Source organism: Talpa occidentalis, unplaced genomic scaffold (assembly GCF_014898055.3).
Source record: "Talpa occidentalis isolate TD23 unplaced genomic scaffold, MPIMG_talOcc4v2.1 talOcc4.7, whole genome shotgun sequence".
Taxonomy (NCBI): domain Eukaryota; kingdom Metazoa; phylum Chordata; class Mammalia; order Eulipotyphla; family Talpidae; genus Talpa; species Talpa occidentalis.
The window spans coordinates 88300963-88319966 of NW_023605083.1; the positions used below are offsets into that span (position 1 = coordinate 88300963).

Here is a 19004-nt window from a genome sequence, read left to right on the forward strand (position 1 = left end):
ATTTAGTTGCTACCACCCTAGCCCGAGCCACCCAATAGCTTAGCTGGACTTTCACAATAGCCTACTAAATGACCTGCTTGGGTTCACTCTGGCCCTTCTCCGACTGGTTCTTCACAAAGCAGCAACAACCCTCATGGCACACTGCATACAAGTCCACTTTTTCAAAACTCCTGTTTAATAGAGGCTGTAAAGGACTCCTATGATCCGGACCCTGACTACTTCTCTAACCTTGTTCTCCTCCTGCATTCTATGATTTACTAAACTATAAGACCATAAATATAAAAATTAAATATGGGGCCTCCCTGGTGGCACGAGGGGCTATCCGCAGCCACTATGAAGCTATCTGCAGCCACTGCAGCAGGAGTTCAATCCCCAGCCAGGGCGCTACCCACATGGCCCAGCAGACCACTCCTGTGTCGCCCGCTGCTCCCCTCAGCAGTGTATTTCAGTCAGTCTGCCTTTCTGTTCCCTGCTCTGTCTCTGGTGAATCCTCTCACCCTCCCACACATCTGGTCTATACCCCAGTTCTTGTATGCATGAATAAATAAATCTTTTTAAAAAATTCTAAAAAATAAATAAATAAAAATTATATAATTACAAGTATTCATAGGAAAGTATTTGCCTCTCCAATTTTAGGTTCTAGGGCCTCCCTGGTGGTGCATGGGGTTAAGACACAACCTATGAAGCTGTCCATAGCCTCTGCAGCACATGTTCAATCCCCTGGCCAGCCAGGGAGCTACCCACATGACGCAGCAGACCTCTCCCGACTCACCCACTGCTCCCCTCAGCAGTGTACTTCGGTCAATCTGCCTGTTCTGCTCCTCATTGTCTCTGGTGACTCCTCTCATCCTCCACACCTCTGGCCTGTACTCCAGCTCTTGTATGCATAAATAAATAAATCTTTTTTTAAAATGTAGGTTCTATAGGGATTTAAACAAAATATGTTCTTCAAAGATTTTTTTTTATGTGTATTTTGGAAAAGCTAGTTTTTGCCTCATGAAAATGGCATTGAGAATGTAAGCTTTTGCAGTAAGCCATAGAATACAAACCATTAAAAAAAATATAAAACGTACAAACCACATGTCAGCTATATGAGTCAAAATTTGCTAAATGCAACATAATATCTGCCCTCCTCTTCCTCAGTAATTAAATCCTGATTTTTGGCAGAATATATGGGCTTGGAATCAAAATCTTCCCCAGCCTCCTTTGCAGCTAAGTGTGACCATATGACTAGGTTTGGGCTAATGAGATGTGAACCACACCCTAAAGTGAAAGGGTGTGGCCCTCTCCTTCCCTTTTTCCTTTTCTGATGGTTGGAATGTGAAAAATGACAGCTGAGCGAGTCACTTGGGTTAAGTGGAAGGGACCTGTGGAGGAGGATACCACAAGGATAGCACAAAATAGATGGAGAAAGGTCCTTGAAAATTGTAACTGCCTGGACTGACTACCTAGACTTTCACTCAAGAGGCTTGTTTGTTTAAGCCACTGATGCACTGAAGTTTCCATTCCTTGAAGAAGCTTTTCTAACCCTAATAACATCATACCATTCTTCCAGGCTCTCTATTCTCTGGACTTATGCATGCAAGTCTCTCAGCCTGAAACACTGCTGCTACCTTCTGCTCCTTGTCTGCTTTCATCCTTCAAATCAGAACTAAAATGTTACTTTCTCAGATGGGTCTTCCCTTTTACTTGCTCTTTCCCTTCATACTCCCCTTACTTGTAATTACTGACCTAATGGTCTCTTCCAGTGCTACATTTTCTTTAAGACCAAGTAATAGCTTCTTGACCCTTTGGCTAAGATCAAGTATAGTATCTTTAAGTCCAAGTATCTGTTTTGTCCAAGGTCAACCAAGTTCTTGGCACTCAGTACTTGCCCAACAAATATTTGCTCACTGAACACATAAACAGTGTCATACTTCTTGAGTGATTTCTGGAACACACCTGGAGAACGTCTTGGCCTTACCTTATATTACAGGACCTGTGACTCTGGATTTAACTCTGTTACACAGACACTCTCACAATGTAAACACTTTCTCCCCATTCTCTTTTGGACAATTCTGAAATATACCAACCCCTTCAACAGATCTGCACAGCTCTTTCTGGCATGGCTTCGTTTTCTTATAACACTCCTAGATTTGGAGGGGAAAGTATTATATGCACTCTTGGGATTTTTCTTTAAATGGAAATCCTTCACTAACTAATATTACCGACATTTGCAGGGGCTGGGATTCCTTACAGGTATTTTTAGAGGAAGATAAAAGGAACATACCAACCACATTATCTGAAGAATTACATTCTTAGAATATTTTAAAAGCCTCTGGGTGAAAAGTATACATCACTTGTTACTGGTATCACAAGTACCTGTTAGTTTACTGCTTTATGTAGCAAGAATCTACATGACTTACTCATTTTCACAAATAAAGTACCTTTCAAACATGTGAAATTAAAGAAGTGAAGTCCCAAGAAGGATTGGCACATAAAAAACAAACAAACAACAAAAATTAAGATATCTCAGAGATAGTCTCAATTTTGCCAATGATTCCCTGGCCGACCCTGGATCAGCCCTCCTCTTCACTCTGCAATGAAGTGTTTAGTATAGTTAATTCCTAAGGCCTCTTCCAATGAAAGTATTTTGTTGCCACATAATTTTTTTTTGTTAATGATTTAGAAAATCTGCCCCAAACTACATAATTACAAGTATTCACAGGCAACCTGGTATTTGCCTATCAGTTTTAAGTTTTACAGGGGTTTAAATGAATCCAAAATGTGGTTCTTCAAAGATTTTTAAAATGTTTGTTGGAAAAGTTAGCTTTTGAACGTTAAATTTCCCAGTATGTTATTCTCTTGCCACATCTTTTCTCATGCCACATTCAGGCACCTACACTAGATTCAGAAGGTGCTCTGCAAAAATCCACTGGCCAATAAAACAGAAAGGTTTTCACTGCCACTCCCTTGATTCCTCCACCTCCTTTCCCTTAAACCGTTCTGGAAAATCCAGCGTCAGGCAACGGCGCGAAAGTCTGTACCACAACCTGCCAGTTCTTCAGAGCAAGGACGGCCTGGTCTAGTCTTTCCACGCCGCTAATAAAGGTTACCAAGATTCGCAGCCATCTCCAGGAGTGAGCAGGCTGGAAACGCCCGGTTGGGACCCAGAACCTACACGCTTCCATTCTCCGAACCTGCGGACCCCATCAGTTCCCGCCGGGCCTCCCCCAACCACCGCCCACCTCCTCACGCCCTTGGGGGCTAGCGCTCTAACCCAGCCCCGCAATCGCCCATCGACCCTGACCTCCTCGAACTGCTCGCCGGAGCAGCCAGCGCCACGAGCCTCCAGCAGCTCCCGGAACTGCTCCAGGGTGACGGACTCTTCGCCGCGGCCCAGTTGCTCCTCCAGCCAGCGCAACAGCGCTCCGTGGTGCCTGGACACCAGGGACTCGCAGGTCGGCCCGGGTCGCAGCGCAGCCGCCGCCTCTCGCAGTCGGGCCGGCTCCAGCAGCGCCGCGGGAGGCGGCAGCGCCGGGGCCACTGGGCCCGCGCCGAGGGTCGTCCCCGAGTCGGCAGCCCAGTCCTGGTGCGGGCTCCAGCCCTCACCCCCGGCGGCTGCCGCTTCGTCTTCGCTGCTGTAACTCGTAGCGTTCCCCATAGGGTCTCGGTCTCGGGCGCTCGGCTTTCTGCCGCCGCCGCCGCCTCCCCGCCTCGACCTGTCAACCTCCGACGGCACCCGGCGGGCGGGGACGGGGAGGGGACGGCGGCGGCGGCGGCTTCCGGCTTCCTCGCCGTCAAGGAGAATGGCTGTCGCAAAGGTGCCGTTAAGTAAACTCTGTCAACTCACGACAGCCAGCTAAGGACAGCCGCTCAACAGTGGAGCCCAGATGCCTAAGCGGGGAGCGTTTGTCATACGTCTACGTCATCCCGCAGCCTCCTTTGCCACCATCTTTGTTGGGGGCACGCAACACGCACACTGAGGAGGCTTTTCGCGGCTTCCCTTTCACGGCCTCCTTTCAGATGCAAAAGCTATGCTGAAAGTATGAGGAAGGGTAGGCGTTATGGAGTTAATTTTGCGCCAAAGACTTTTTTTCCTTTTCGGAGCTCTGTTTTCCTGAGTGACAGGCGGAAGAGGGGGAGAGCGGAGCGTCGCGTCGGTGGCGTCACGGACGGCGGCTCCGCCATCTTAGTTGTGGATGGAGAGGCGGCAACTTCGGGAGCGGCCGTCTAGATGCTGAGGCTCGGCGGCCTTGGGCTCTGGCTGGGCCTGGCCGTAGCGGCGGCGGCGGTGTTAACAGCGCGGCTGTTGGGCTGGTGGAGTCCCCGTGCTGGTATTCGCCTTTTCATACCCGAGGAGCTGGCCCGCTACCGCGGCGGCCCGAGGGACCCGGGCCTCTATTTGGCGTTGCTCGGCCGCGTCTACGATGTGTCCTCTGGCCGGAGGCACTACGAGCCTGGGGCCCACTATAGCGGCTTCGCAGGTATTAGCAAAGGGGCGCACGCCTTTTCCTGCTCTGACGCCGGCCCCCAGCCGCCTCCGCGTCATTCATACATTTATTTATGTACTCCCCCACCCCCATTTCATCAGTCCTGCGTGGGAGCTGGGTTCAACCACCATCCTTGTCAAGCACCACCCTTGTCTGTCTGACACCAGCGGGACGGTGACCTACTCTTATCGGTCTCTACCCTCCCTATACGTTTCCCTTTGGTTCCCCACCATTCCGTGTGACTTAGGTTCGAGAAACACTTTTCCAGCTTCTTGTTACCCACTACCCACTGTTAAGAAGCTTTCCAGTACCACCGTGTGGCTCTCAAAGCAGAAAGAGTAATGCGATGCTGTTCCAGGAACAGCATCTACCTTCTTATTCCAATCAGCTCTTTTTTTTTAAAGAAAAAAAAAAAATGAGATTAGGGCACCAGGAAGGTATCTGATCACTTCTGAATTTCATAAGTACTTGGAACAAATCTATGCAGCATGTTAGGCCTCAGATAACATTTGCCAGTGTTTGTTCTGCTGTTCCAATTTCCATCTGAAGGGAATGAAGGTTGTGATTTGCTTAAAGTCTTCACACTTAAATACTGACAGGACTTAGACCTGAGAGGACCAACAAAAACAGTCTATAACGTTTAGAGATGTTGTCTTAATTCACAGGAGAATGACTATCTCCTAGATTTAAAAAAGAAAAAAAAAGCCAAGTAAGAGTGAGACTATGACTAAGGCTACTATTAAATATCCATTTTCCACTTGTCATTTTGTTAGGGAAATTGGGAAGTTGCCTCTGGCACTTAAATTCAAGTCACTTCCCTGTCTCAAGGAAGAACTTCATAAATAGAAACTTCAACAGAGAAAGAATTAAGTTCTGCAGTGTTGTCAGACACCTCACATAGTCCATCAGGGGAAAGGACTTACCCAGGGCTCTACAGTGAATTATCAATAGAAGTAGAACTAGACCTGGAATCAAAGGTTTGTGTTTGTTGGTTTTTTTAACCCACCAGGTGAACACACTTTTGGTGCACTGTCCTGCCATACTCTGATACAGCTGTCATCACTATATTCACTTGTGAATATAGTGTTCTTTGATGCACAAATTTTAAAAATTTTTAGTTAAGTTTAAGTGTATTTTTTTTTTTGGTTGCTTGTGTTTTTGGTGTCATATCTAAGAAATCATTGTCTAATCCAAGGTCACAAAGATTTGCACCTGTATTTCCTTATAAGAGTTCTGTCGTTTACCTCATACTTTCAGGTAGTTGATCTATTTTGAATAATTTTGCATGTGGCTCTTCAGTTATCAGAGCGCTATTTGTGGAAAAGACTCTTCTTTCCCTTATTGAATTGTCTTGGCACCCTTATTGAAAATTGACTGTAGGGCCTCCCTGGTGGTGCAGGGGTTAAAGTCTCAGAGCTATCAAGCTATCACCAGCCACTGCAACAAGAGTTCAATTCCCCTGGGGGGAGCTAACCCACATGGTGCAGCAGACCTCTCCTGTCTTGCCAGCTGCTCTCTCAGCAGTGTATTTAAGTAAATCCACCTGCCTGCTCCCTGTCTCTAGTGAATCCTCTCACCCCCAACACCTCTGGCCTACAGCCCAGTTATTATATGTATAAATAAATAAATCTTTTTTAAAAAGAAAATTAATTGACTGTAAATGTATGGGTTTCATTCAATCAATATTATTGAGAATTTACTAAAGATCAGACACTGTACCAGTGTCTGAAGAATCAACATTAAAGAGTTTGTTGTGTTTTCTTCCCTGGTAAAGCTCACAGATTAGTAAAAAGACAGACATTAAATAATTACACATTTAAAAAAAGAAAGAAAATAATATTATATAAATAATCATTTTTGTGCGAGTTTTAAAAGGAAAGTGCACTGCTATTCTAGGCCCTCATCTAGTTAGGGAGGAGGAAAGTGTAAGGGCGCAGCATAGTGGGAAGGTGAAGTTGGTGGTAGCTGGCAAAGGGCCCTGCAGGGCGTGTTAAGGAATTTGGACAGTAGTTACTATAGAGAAAAAAGAAACCACTGAGAATTTTTAAGCTAGGGAATGTCCTTATCAACTTGTGTTTAAAAATTCAGTTTGGGACCTCCCCTGGTGGCTCAGGTGGCTGAGCGCAGCGTTGTGAAGCTGTCCGCAGCCTCTGCAGTGCGGGTTCAATCCCAGCTAGCCAGCAAGAATCCCACATGGTGCAGCAGACCTCTCTTGTCTCACCAGCTGCTCCCCTCAGCAGTGTATTTTGTCAGTCTGCCTGTTCTGTTCCCCACTCTGTCTCTGGTGAATCCTCTCACTCTCCCACGCATCTGGCCTGTACCCTGGTTCTTGTATGTATAAATAAATAAATCTTTGAAAAAAAAATTCAGTCTGACTATTGTACAGAAAATCAACTAGTGTGGAGAGAATGGATGTAGGGAGACTTACTAGGGTCTACTTTAGTAATGAAAGATGAAAGATGATGACAGCCTGGCTTTCTAAGTGATAGAGAAAGGTAGACTGACATAAGAACTATTACTAAGAAACAAATTATAGCCCTAGGGAACTCTTTTTTTTTTTTAAAGATTATGCATACAAGAACTGGGGTACAGGCCAGAGGTGAGGGGGTGAGAGAATTCACCAGAGACAGTGGGGAACAGAACAGGCAGATTGACTAAAATACCCTGCTGAGGGGAGCAGCGGGCAAGTCAGGAGAGGTTTGCTGCCCATGTAGTTCACCCCCTGGCTACCTTTGGCCGGGGGGATCGTACTCCTACTGCAGTAGCTGTGGATTGCTTCACAGTGCTGTGCCTTAACCCCTTGCACCGTCAGGGAAGCCCTGGGAGACTCTTTGGATGTGAGGGATAAAAGTGTTGTCAAGAACTGCATTTCTGGATGGAACAACTGTTGATACTTAAAGAGAAGGGAGGGCCTCCCCTGGTGGCGCAGCGATTGAGCGCTGGGCTGCGAAGCTGCCCACAGCCTCTGCAGCGCAGGTTCGATCCCCGGCCACGGGCGAGGGTCCCACACGGCGCGCAGACCTCTCCTGCCGCCCGCTGCTCCACTCAGCAGTGTACTTTGTCGGTCTGCCTGTTCTGCTCCCCGCTCTGGCTCTGGTGAATTCACTCACCCTCTCGCACTTCTGACTGTACCCAGTGCTTATATAAATAAATAAATCTTTAAAAAAAAATAAAGAGAAGGGAATGCTGGAATAGATGCAGGTTTCCTGGGGCTGTGGGTGCTGCAGACCATTAGTTCAGGAGGGCATTTTAAACTTGGATGTCTGATATATCTAGGTGATGTTGAGTAGACAATTGGATATACAGGTCTGGAGCTCAAGAGAAGTCTCAGTTAAAGATAGAGATTTGGCAGTCTTTACCATGGTTGATACTGGAAATCATGGGAGTAGATGAAATTGTCAAATGAAGAGTGTGAACAGAGCAGAGGTGGCCAAGAATTGATCCCTGAGGCTGGTAGAAAATGAGCTAGACAGGTAGGAGACAAACCAGGACGGTGTCATCATGGGAGCTAAAGAAGGTGGCTCATTGTGTTAAATTCATTATTTACATAAAAGAATGTGATAAATGCTAAAGGTGTGTTTCCAGGATCCAGAAGTGTCTAGCACAGAAAGGATTATCTTTGCTTGGGAGTGGGGAGTAGGGTTTTCAGATGTTTCTCAGAAAACAGATCTTTGTGTTGGTACAGTGTGGATGATTTACAACTTAATCAATTCTAAATGTCTTTCCTGCAGGCCGGGATGCATCCAGAGCATTCGTGACTGGGGACTACTCTGAAGGAGGCCTTGTGGATGATGTTTCTGGCTTGTCATTTTCTGAGATGCTGACCCTTCAAAACTGGATTTCATTCTATGAAAAGAATTATGAATTTGTTGGTAGGTATTCCATAGGTTATTTCTACAGAGTTCATTTCAGTGTCTTGAATTTTCTTTTAAGGGGCTAGAATTCTTTGGGGGTTTGGACTCAAGGTTAATATCTGAAAAATAGCGAAGGATAGGGCCTCCCCGGTGGCGCAGCGGCTGAGCGCTGGGTTGCGAAGCTGCCCGCAGCCTCTGCAGCGCCGGTTTGATTCCCGGCTGCTCCCCGGCCACCAGAGGCGCGCAGACCTCTCCTGCCGCCCGCTGCTCCCCTCAGCGGTGTGCTTCAGTCCTTCTGCCTGCTCTGCTCACCGCTCTAGCGCTGGTGAATTCTCTCACCCTCCCGCGCTTCTGACTGTGCCCAGTGCTTGTATAAATAAATAAATAAATACATACATACATACATACATAAATACATACATAAATACATAAATAAATAAAAATCTTAAAAAAAAAAGCCAAGGATTTTTCACCTTAAACTCTGGTTATTTAGAGTGGCAGTGAGTCCCGGGAGGAAATGGCTGGGGCACTTGTTTCCCCTCACTCCTAACCTTGGGAGAGGAGTGCCTGGCCATTTATTTTGGCCTATGTTACCCCCAAAGCCAAGGGTTGCCTGTACTATCCTTGAATAACCAGCTTCAAGAAAGCAGCTTCCCGGGCCTCCCTGGTGGAGCAGCGGTTGAGCGCTGGGTTGTGAAGCTGCCCGCGGCCTCTTCGGCACCGGTTCAATCCCCGGCTGCTCCCCGGCCACTGGAGGAGGGTCCCACATGGCGTGCAGACCTCTCCTGCCGCCCGCTGCTCCCCTCAGCAGTGTACTTCGGTCCTTCTGCCTGCTCTGCTCCCCGCTCTGGCTCTGGTGAATTCTCTCACCCTCCTGCGCTTCTGACTGTACCCAGTGCATGTATAAACAAACAAACAAAAACTAACTAAATAAATAAAAACATGCCTCTATTAAAAAAATATATATTAAAAAAAAAAAGCAGCTTCCCTTTCTCACTGAGTTATAGGCATCTGGCTTCAGCACACACAGTTAGGAAGGCTTGAAGCATAAGTTTGTGCACAGTTTTGACAAATACCCTTTTATTTCACCTTTGAGGAGATAAACATTAGCCTGTGTCCAGCCTGAGAATTGTCTCCCAGGTGTAAGTAATGCTAATCAAACATTTATTGAAGCCAGTGGTATAGGGCACTGTACTTGCTATTTACTAGTTAGACACAAGGAAACTAACTTTTTATTTTTTTTAAAGATTATGCATACAAGAACTGGGGTATAGGCCAGAGGTGTGGGGTGTGAGAGGATTCACCAGAGACAGAGCTGGGAACAGAGCAGGCAGACTGATTGTAATATACTGCTGAGGGGAGTAGCGGGAGAGACAGGAAAAGTCTGCTGCGCCATGTGGGTAGCTCCCTGGCTGGGGATCGAAATTGTGCTGCAGTGGCTATGGACAGCTTCATAGGTTGAGTCTTAACCCCTTGGCCACCAGGGAGACCAGGAACTAACTTTTTAAATGGGAAGACACTGAATGGTATCCTAAGAAATGTTAGACATTAAACACTAGATTGCTTCACACACACTGCACACTGGGATGATTTGGGCTCTTTTTTTCCCCCTCTAGCTACATCTAACCTCTCACTAGAGCTCCATTTCGATACAACTAACTTCCTAAGGAATATCGGTGTCACTTCACCATTGACACAGGCCTAAATCGGAAGACTTTTCTCTGTCCCTAATGCCTATAAATGACTGTCCTGTCATTACCTTCGGCTACCCAGTCTTTTTACCCAGTCCACTTCAGGTCATTTCTGAGACCACAACCATGTCTGCCATTGAAGCAATTGGCAGCTGTCCATCTGCCCTGCAGAGGACCTGGTTCTCCCTTTTCACCATGAGCTTGATACTAAAGTTGAAACATCACCAGGTTAATAAGAAAACACAACACAGAAGAATAAGAAAGGAGTCCTGTGAATGTGCAAAGGATATCAGACCAAACATGTCATACTGGTATTTGGGGAGCAAACAGATGTGTTTGATGAGATGAGTAAACTAGTCTTGTTTGAACAGTGTAAATATGTCAGGACATATTTGAATATCTACTATAGAGAAACAATGGTTCTGGTTCTCTTGGGAACCAGGGATAAGTTTAATGCATTTCCTGTGTTCGGTTAGCATGTTCTGGGTGGGAGGAGGGAGGCTGTGTTGGGCTCTTTCAGGACACCAGAATAGGTGTCCTGACACCTCAAGACACATCAGAGGATGAAGGTCTATATATGGATGCACACTGAAGTGGCGACAACCAGGAAGCCATCTTGGCAGCCACGTGGGCAGGCTGCCAATTCCGAGGGAAAATGAGATGTTGTCTGTTATGCTCTGGATATAGCATTTGCTTGGCCCCCCCAGCCAGTGGTGGCCACTATTCTAATTACACAGCTTCTAGAATTATATTCCTGTTGCCTCTACTACCATCGTCCTCTTTTTTGGGGTGATACATCTAAAACACAAAGACAGGCTTGTCACCATGCAAGACAGAGACCTGTATAGGTAGACTGTATGGGATTAGGATCCAGACCCTTCATTTAGTTTTGACAAGCATTTAAAACAAAAGTGACATAATTAGAATTAGAACAGTCAGGATAGGGAGTTGGCACTGAGAGGATATACTGAATCTTGGACCCACTGAACATAAGTACCACCTGGAATCTAAGTTCTCCGACCCTGACTTGGACCGACATAGCTGGGGCACTGCGACCCCTTCCCCCTATTCTAGCAAACCTAGAAGTGCTTTCTGCTGTCTCTCTTGCTCTGTGACAGGTGCTGCCTATGAAGGCTACTCGCTCCTCATGTCTTGGAGACAAAAGTCCCTGCACCTAAGTACTGAGCCCTCTGGCTCAGGCCTATAAGCTCACAGACCACTTGCTGGCTGCTGCCATAACTTAGAACTTCTGATGAATTTTAAATAAAGCCAATTTCTACTCACTCTGTCTGCTAAAGGACTATACCAGAAGAGAATAGTGGAGGGAGAACATGAAGGACATGAACTTGGAGTGAAACCCACTTACTAGCTTAATAGATTAGTTATTTTATCTCCCAGTCTCTCGCCTATGAATATAGAAATTAGAACACTAATTTCTCTCTCGTAGGATTGTTAGGAGGATTAGGAAAATATAGGAAAGGTGCTAGCATAGTGCCTGACACTGAGTAAATGCCCAATAAATTATTTATAGTTGTATAAAACAAAATAATTCAATGATAGGAAGAATATTACTAAGTATTCATGCATCAGGCATTTATTGAATATCCACTGTGTGCCTCCCAAGCACATTGGAGCATCAATAAATGCATCACACATGGTTACACTCTCAGGGAACTAATATCTAGAAAGAAGAAAGATTTTGTAATTTCTGTGCTAGAAAACTCTACAATTAGGGATGCTTCTATTTAGTGTCTTTTTTTTTTAAAGATTTATTTATTTATTTACACAAGAACCTGGGCACAGGCCAGATTTGCAGGAGGGTAAGAGGATTCACCAGAGACAGAGAGGGGAACAGAACAGGCAGATCGACCGAAGTACACTGCTGAGGGGCATGACAGGAGAGGTCTGCTGCACCATGTGGGACCCTCGATGGCCGGCCGGGACTGAACCAGCACTCAGAGGCTGCGGACAGTCTCACAGCGTGGCGCTCAACCACCTGCGACACCGGGGGAGGCCCTTCTATTCAGTGTCTTGTGAGATGTTGTGAGACTTCAAATTCCCTCCAATTTGAGTTATTAATAAATAAGCACCCAGTAGGCTCCTGGAGTGTCTTGAAGTCGGAACTTCAGGAACTTAATCCTTACTCCAGCTGCCTAAGAAGGGAAACATCTGGTCATGCCTCCCTCTCACTGTTACTCTGACATCAGCTTTCCTGTCACCACAGGGAAGGTGATAGGAAGGTTCTATGGAGAGGATGGACTACCTACCACAGAACTGGCCCAGGTAGAAGCCATGATCACCCAAGGCTTGGAAGCAAATAAGCAGGAACTGAAAGAAAAGAAGAAGTTTCCGCCATGCAATGTTGAGTGGAGCTCAGCCAGGGGCAGCCGGTTCTGGTGTTCCCAAAAGAGGTAAACAGCCTTTCCTTCTGCGCCTCTCCACCTCTCTCCCAAATCCAATTTCTAGGTCATTCCAGCTCTCTTATTCAATGAAGCCATAAACTGACTTTTAACTCAAGGGAACTTTTTCAAAATACATTCTCTGGGACAGTGATTTTCAACCATGGCTGTATGTTAGACCCTTCTGGGGAATCTTAACAATTACTGATGGTGGAACATCACTCTAGACAATTAGATGAGAACCTGCATATGTTTTTGTTTTGTTTTACAGTCATAACACTTTATTTTTACTTTGTGCATACAAAAATGCAAATCCAGAGAGCAGTAAGCAGTAGTGGCAGGTGCATTGCCCAGCCCAGCAGCAAACCTTGTCTAGCAAGATTTTAGTTTTTTAAACTTTTAGTGAATACATACATTATATAAAGCAACAACAATAAAAATATACCAAGTGGTTAGAAACTTAGCTATTTCTACCCCAAAAATAATGATTACTGTTATCAAGATTTCAGATGGGACAAAAAAAATAGAATTTAAAAGACCAATAACATGTTTCATGAAGAAGTAAAAACTACCATAAAATGCCTTTTTTTTCTGTCACATTGATTAAATTTCTGAAAAGCCACACATACAGACAAAATAAAAACTCTGTAACTGGACAGTTAACACTTAACAGTTGAGTTGTTAACCCAGGTAACTGCAGACTAGTTTAAAGACTCTTTTAGATATTTACCCCCCCACCCCCCAGGGTCCTCATCTTATTTTTTAATTTTTATTTTATATAGTTTTACATCATTTTTCATCTTTGTACAGTGTATGCATTTTCATCTTGGTTATAGTCCCCGTGTCCCATGTCTTTTAGATACTTTGAAGGCTTTTTATTTTTACTTTGAAGGCATTTTATGCATTTCTCAGCATAACGTTTCAGCCATCCTGCCCTTTTTGCTTTAACACACGCCAGAACAGAAATGCTTGCATCATTGAGTCTGTTTTAGTTCTGAAAAAGAAAGCAATGTTCAAAAATATTTAATAGAACTATAAAAACTACAGAAGGGAGTCTTCATAGCAAAGTGTCTTTGTTCTGCACAGTTTCTTTGTATACTCCTCAGGATTGGTTTATCTGCCCTTTGAATACAACAGGACCTGTCAGACTAAGTTGAATGAAAAATAGAAAAGGTCTGTCTACTATAAACCAGGAAAGTAAGACCTTGCCATTAAGATTGCAGATATTGCTGCTGAAGCTTTGGTTCCATCTTTGCTGACATCAATTTTTTTTTTGGTAAAATTAAATTTATTTTCTTACATCATTGTTTGGTTTCTCCCCTCAGGTGTAGTCCCCGTAGTTCTTCTGCCACCACAGCACCCATGCACTATCATTCTAGAGCAGATGGTAGAGAATGCTAACTCAGTTTTTGCTTTTTGCACCATGTGAGGAACATGAAGGTTTTCTGATCTTGTTATTTTTGCAAAATTAACCTTCGATGGATCAATCCTCTTGGCATACCAAGAACTTTTAGTGACGCCTTCAAGTGTAGGCTATAGCTGTGACCTTGGGCAAGAGGGCCTGCCCCCACTTGGATACCAGGGTGCCCAGCTGGCTGTCTGTGGTCTTGGTGCTGATGTGAGGGGTGATGGGCGGCAGTGGCAGGAGCTCTCAGTCTGCAGGTGATTAGCATGCCAATGCTTTCTCAGAGGTAGGGCAAATTGATGAAGTTGTATTAAACATCAGTGGGGGTGTTTATGGATCCTAAAGAACCAGAGACAGCTTCAGTGGTTCCTTGGTGACTTCTAGAAGTGGCATGACTGGTTGCTAATGAGCACTGTAGCTTCAGAGGGAAGAGGCAATTCAGTTTGAGAGTGTTCATTTCTAAAACACAGCTTATTTATAGGGATAAAGATAAGAGACAGTTCTTCCTTTCTTCCCTGGTAAAGAATTCTATTTCTTCAGTCAAAACATATCTTTTTCTTTCCTTTTTTTTTTTTTAAACAGAGAAATAGCCATACAAAGGTTTAATAATAACATGTGTACCTTCTGTGTCCATGGGAGAGACCCAGCTTGTCTGAGTCACTCCCTTTCTTTTTCTTTCTTTTTTTTTTTCTCAAATTCCCTAAAGACACTGCTAAAGAAATCCTGGCCTGGGAATGGGAAGACTTAACTACTAGTTCTTGTTCTTTTTGGCCTGTTCATTCTGTTTCCTGTTCATCAGCACAAATCATTCCTGCCCACGGGAGATGGGGATGGAGAGAGGAACTTGCAGCGAATTCCTGAGTGCTGTGTTAAAACTCTGTAAATTCTGTGCAATCTCAAGATGAACAGGCTAGAGGGAGAAATAGTTTCCTGTAAGAGTGAAGTAAGGAGAACCAGGTTAGAATAGAAGCCACAGGGATTATTCCAGGTTGCTTTAGGAAAGTTGGAGAGAATATATTGTTTCTGCTTCAGTCATCGCTCAGCCTGAACTCATAAGTGACTTGAGTCTCTCAAATCTCTTTTAGCTCTGCTGAGGGAAAAACTGAAGGCAGACACTGGACAAACCTGCTCACTCCCCTTACCTCCCACTCTCAAGGGACTCAAAGTAAAAGTCCAGCTCTCACTTAGGGGGGGCCGGGAGGTCTGCTGTCCCTAGCTAAGTTGAGGAGGGCCACCTCCCTAAATGCTAAGCTGCGGAGACCACCCTCTTCTAAGGCTAGAGGCCATCCCTTGTTGCTCTGCTGGAACTGATTCCTCTTATGGACAAGAGTAGACAACACAAACCAATAGCTTTCCCTAGGCCAAGCCACCGTATCCATCACTCACTTCTTCCACCTGACTCCGAGGGCACAGAAAGGAAAATCTTTTCTCTCCTGGCCATAAGTTTTCAAGAGACAGATTTTCCAATGTCATCATGCCTCCAGAAACCTGAGGCATGAGAACCTGGCCTGCCTACTTCCGGACAAAGATGGACATTGTAAGCACATAGCCTGCATGCAGGTGATTGCAGAGGGCATCGTCCTCCATGGAGGGTCCATTTAGATGCTTGACTTTGCTGCCTTGAAGAATCTTTCTCCCTTTTCCTCACCTCGTGTCTGTGTAATCCCACACCCGTGTCTGTATAATCCCTTCTTGTTCTCATGACTGGGTTGCTTAGGCTCTGCCTTTCACAAACTCTCCCACCCCAAGTGGGTTTGGCCCTGTCCTTATGCTTCAGCCTAATTTCTTGTTTCCTACTCCCATGTGTGCATCTTCTATTAGACTGGGAGAAATAAGCCCTGAAGGCAGGGACTGGGTGTGAAGCAACTAACACTGAGGGTGGGATGGCTGGCTGGAAGGAAGGAGGCAGGCGTTCCAGGGCCCTGTCAGCCTAGTTGTTGAGTGAGCTGCAAATGAGGTAGTTCTCACTGAGTTGCAGACTTTCTCTAGTCTGCTGGTATGTGAACCTCTACGGTGCTCACACAGTCTCTATGTGGGCATCAAGAATCTCATTTTCCTTTTGCAAGGCTTGTGAATCCATGGGAAATTGCATTCAGTCCACTAAGAGGTAGGTCCCTCAGCCCAGGATAGAAGGTTGCTTCAGATTATGATGGGCCAGAACTTGATCCTCTGACTCTGCAGCCTGGCAATTTCAAGGACTCGGTCTGGCCAAGGCTGTGACTACAACCTATGCCAAGGGCCTCCCAGGGGAGGCCGGCCCATCAGGCCCTGGGTTGTTGCCTCAGCTGCCTATCCCCAGTAAGTGCCTCATATCCTAAGATCTAGAGCCTGCACTAGGATGTAGTAGGGAAGGGAGAAGAGAATCAGATACAGACATTGCATTTAAGTTCACAGTAAGGGAAAGCCTGCCACCGCCATGCAGGGAAATGACGCTGCCCCTTAGAAGGGACAGGGCTGGGGCAGGGCAGCCCACTGAAAGGACACTGGACTCTGCCCCAAAGCGGGAGCTGGAGTGTTAGGAGAGAACATGAAGGTTCAGGGACTGAACATTGCGGACCACCACCTTGGAAGAATGCCAAGATAGCAAGTGGAATGACCCCTACTTCTCACAAAGTCTGACTCACTGCTCCCTCATTCCCCCTTCCCACAGAGACTTAGGAGTTTGTGCTTTTAAGAAGTTCTCTTTCCTTCTCTCCACAGTGGAGGTGTGAGCAGAGACTGGATTGGCGTCCCCAGGAAGCTGTATAAGCCAGGTACCAAGGAGTCCCACTGCGTGTGTGTGAAAACCACTGGTCCCCCTAGTGACAAGAAACCTGACAACCCTACACACAGGAACCGTGGAGACTTGGACCACCCCAACCTGGAGGAATATGTAGGCTGCCCACCCCAAGCCATCACATGTTTCCTCCCACTGTAAGCTGGTGCCCTGCTTGGAGAACCCTGCCTGGAACCCTGACAGGCCCTCGACTCATGCCCTAGGATGGCTCCTGACCTGAAACAAGAGAACATGGAAGGACATTGGCCACACCCTGCAAGCGTGACTCGTGTCTCCTTATTGTGGGCTCCCCGTTCTAATGACTACGGCCAGGACTTGGCAACCTGACAGTTTTTGCCACTTCCTCCTCCATTCACTCTGGCCAGTTTTTGCCATGTTCCCCCCTAGATCCATTTGCCAGCCTCCTTCCAAGCCCTCAGATATTAATGGCACAAATATGTCCAACTGAAAATTAGCTAAACCAAAGGGCTTCCTTCCCATGGACTCCCAGGCTGTCCAGATCAACTGAGGGCTGGGCCCTGCCTCTAATTAATTCCCAAGCCTGTCAGAACATCAGGGGCACTGTCAGCAAGGAACTACAGCATTTCCTTACAACCCAGAAACAAGCAGACCTGCAGAAAGCCATATAAATAAAGTGTTAACAGTGTTCAGGCTCCCCATGGCTAAATTTGTGACCCCTGACTTTTAGTACCTTTCTTAGAAGTAACAGCCCCACCCTAAGGCAAACTTGAATTTACAGCAAAAGCAACATTGAGTTGATTGAGCTTGGCCAATACAATGAGAGGTGACAATAAGCAAGATAGGTGAATTCTGGAAACGGGAAAGGCTTTTTGCCCATATGGATGCAGCAAATCCAAATGCCTCTGAATAAGCAACAGTTTAAAGCCAAAGATGCTGTTTCTTTCTTTTTTTTATATATTCATTTTTTTATTTACATACAGAAGAGCTGGGGTGCCGGTCAGGCGGATCTGCTGAAGTACACCGCTGAGGGGAGCAGCAGGAGAGACAGGAGAGGTCTGCTGAGCCATGTGGGTAGTTCCCTGGCCGGGGATCAAACTCAGGCCACAGTGGTGACAGCACTGAGACTTAACCCCTAAGCTGCCAGGGAGGCCCAATGCTGTTTCTTGTTGAAACACCTAGAATCAGGTGTGATGTGTTTTCAAAGGAGAAGTCTAAATTTTCAGCAAAAACTGTTTCACAGCTCTAACAAGGCAAACTGGCTGGCTCAGCATCAAAGTTTGTGCAAGGCAGCAAATGCCAGCACAACCAGTGGCAGGGCTGTGGGTTGTATGCCCAGGGTCATCGGTATCTACAGTTGACAAATGTCATACCCTTTACTCCCTCGGATTCTTAAATAAATGGAGGCAGGGAGACTGCACAGAGAAGGAGGTGTAGACTGGCGTAGTTGCAGGTTCATGGGCTCCTCATCTGAGCTGTTGTCTTTGTAACCTCCCGACCCCTCCACTCTTACCCTAAACTCTCATCCTGCTTCCTTTGATTTTTTTCCTCTCTCTTTTACCATTAACCACACAAAGTAGCCGCTCAGATCCACTGACTGGAAATGAAGGCTGCCCCTCTCACTGGCACTCGTGGCTCTGACCTGTGGCCACAGCTGTTCCTAAAACCTGGACTCTGCTCTGGACTCCTCTTGCCTCCCGGGAGCTTTCTTACCTGCCTTTGCTTGTACTTTCAGCTTCTTCCTGCCTGCTGGCTCTTTCCCCTAAGTACACATTAAACAGTTCGCACTTTCCCACATCACAACTAAAACCCTCTCCTCCGTGCCACAATCTTCTGGAGCACCGTATCTACTTCCTGTGACAGTTAAAAACTTTTTGAAAAAAGCTGCATGTACAGTCTTTCCTTCTCGCTCCCCATTCGCTGCACAACACGGTTGCCTGGCTTCTGCCCTTCTCAGCTAGCAGAAGGATAAATTCCATGTTGGCAAATCCCGTGGTCACATCCATTCTTAGTTACCTGGACTTCGTCACATTTGCGGCCTCCATGAAACCTTCCCTTGACTTTCTGATTTCCCACTTCGCCCTCTGGACATTCCTTCTCAGCCTCCTCCTTCTATGACCTGCTCCCCATTGGCTCTCACTCTACTTCAGCTGCCACTTACACGGCCAAACCTGTAATCCGGTCCAGGTGGCCTTCCTGAGCTCTGTTAAGCCACCTCAAATGCCACATTTCTGGCATTCAATTTTTATCTTCTTCCTCCTTGTTCTTTTCCCCAGTGGCAATTCCACCGCCACCATCTGTATTCTCGCACCTCAAGAAAGAATCCTGCAACTACCACAACTCCTTCCTCTTCATGCCCCCTCCTGCCAACCAGTCCCCAAGTCCTGGCAATGCTACCTGCTCACTTACCTCTCTTTCCAGCTGTTCTCTGGCGGAGGCTTGTCATTTC

General features: G+C 46.1%; 2 protein-coding genes across 5 annotated transcripts in view; one reads left to right on the forward strand and one right to left on the reverse strand.

Moving 5' to 3' along the window:
- Positions 1–3758, reverse strand: part of ZZEF1 (zinc finger ZZ-type and EF-hand domain containing 1) — a 111270-nt gene extending 107512 nt beyond the window's left edge. For 2 of the 3 annotated variants that reach the window (XM_037494386.2, XM_037494385.2), the window contains exon 1: positions 3290–3736. In XM_037494386.2, coding sequence (XP_037350283.1) covers positions 3290–3643 — 354 coding nt within the window. In that variant the 5' untranslated portion in view covers positions 3644–3736. Of the gene's footprint in view, positions 1–3289 lie in introns of all 3 variants that reach the window. The other variant, XM_037494384.2, reaches the window with a different exon arrangement.
- Positions 3759–3907: 149 nt separating this feature from the next.
- On the forward strand, positions 3908–17517 carry LOC119232379 (neuferricin). 2 transcript variants are annotated; one of them, XM_037494389.2, is made up of 4 exons: positions 3908–4037; positions 8204–8344; positions 12242–12428; positions 16522–17503. In XM_037494389.2, the coding sequence occupies exons 1-4, from the start codon at positions 4028–4030 to the stop codon at positions 16736–16738; spliced, it is 555 nt and encodes a 184-aa protein (XP_037350286.1). In that variant the 5' UTR covers positions 3908–4027; the 3' UTR covers positions 16739–17503. The 2 variants fall into 2 exon arrangements, with proteins under 2 accessions (XP_037350286.1, XP_037350285.1); XM_037494388.2 differs by lacking the exon at positions 3908–4037 and adding an exon at positions 4044–4466 and having other exon boundaries at positions 16522–17517.
- The last annotated feature ends 1487 nt before the right edge of the window (positions 17518–19004 follow it).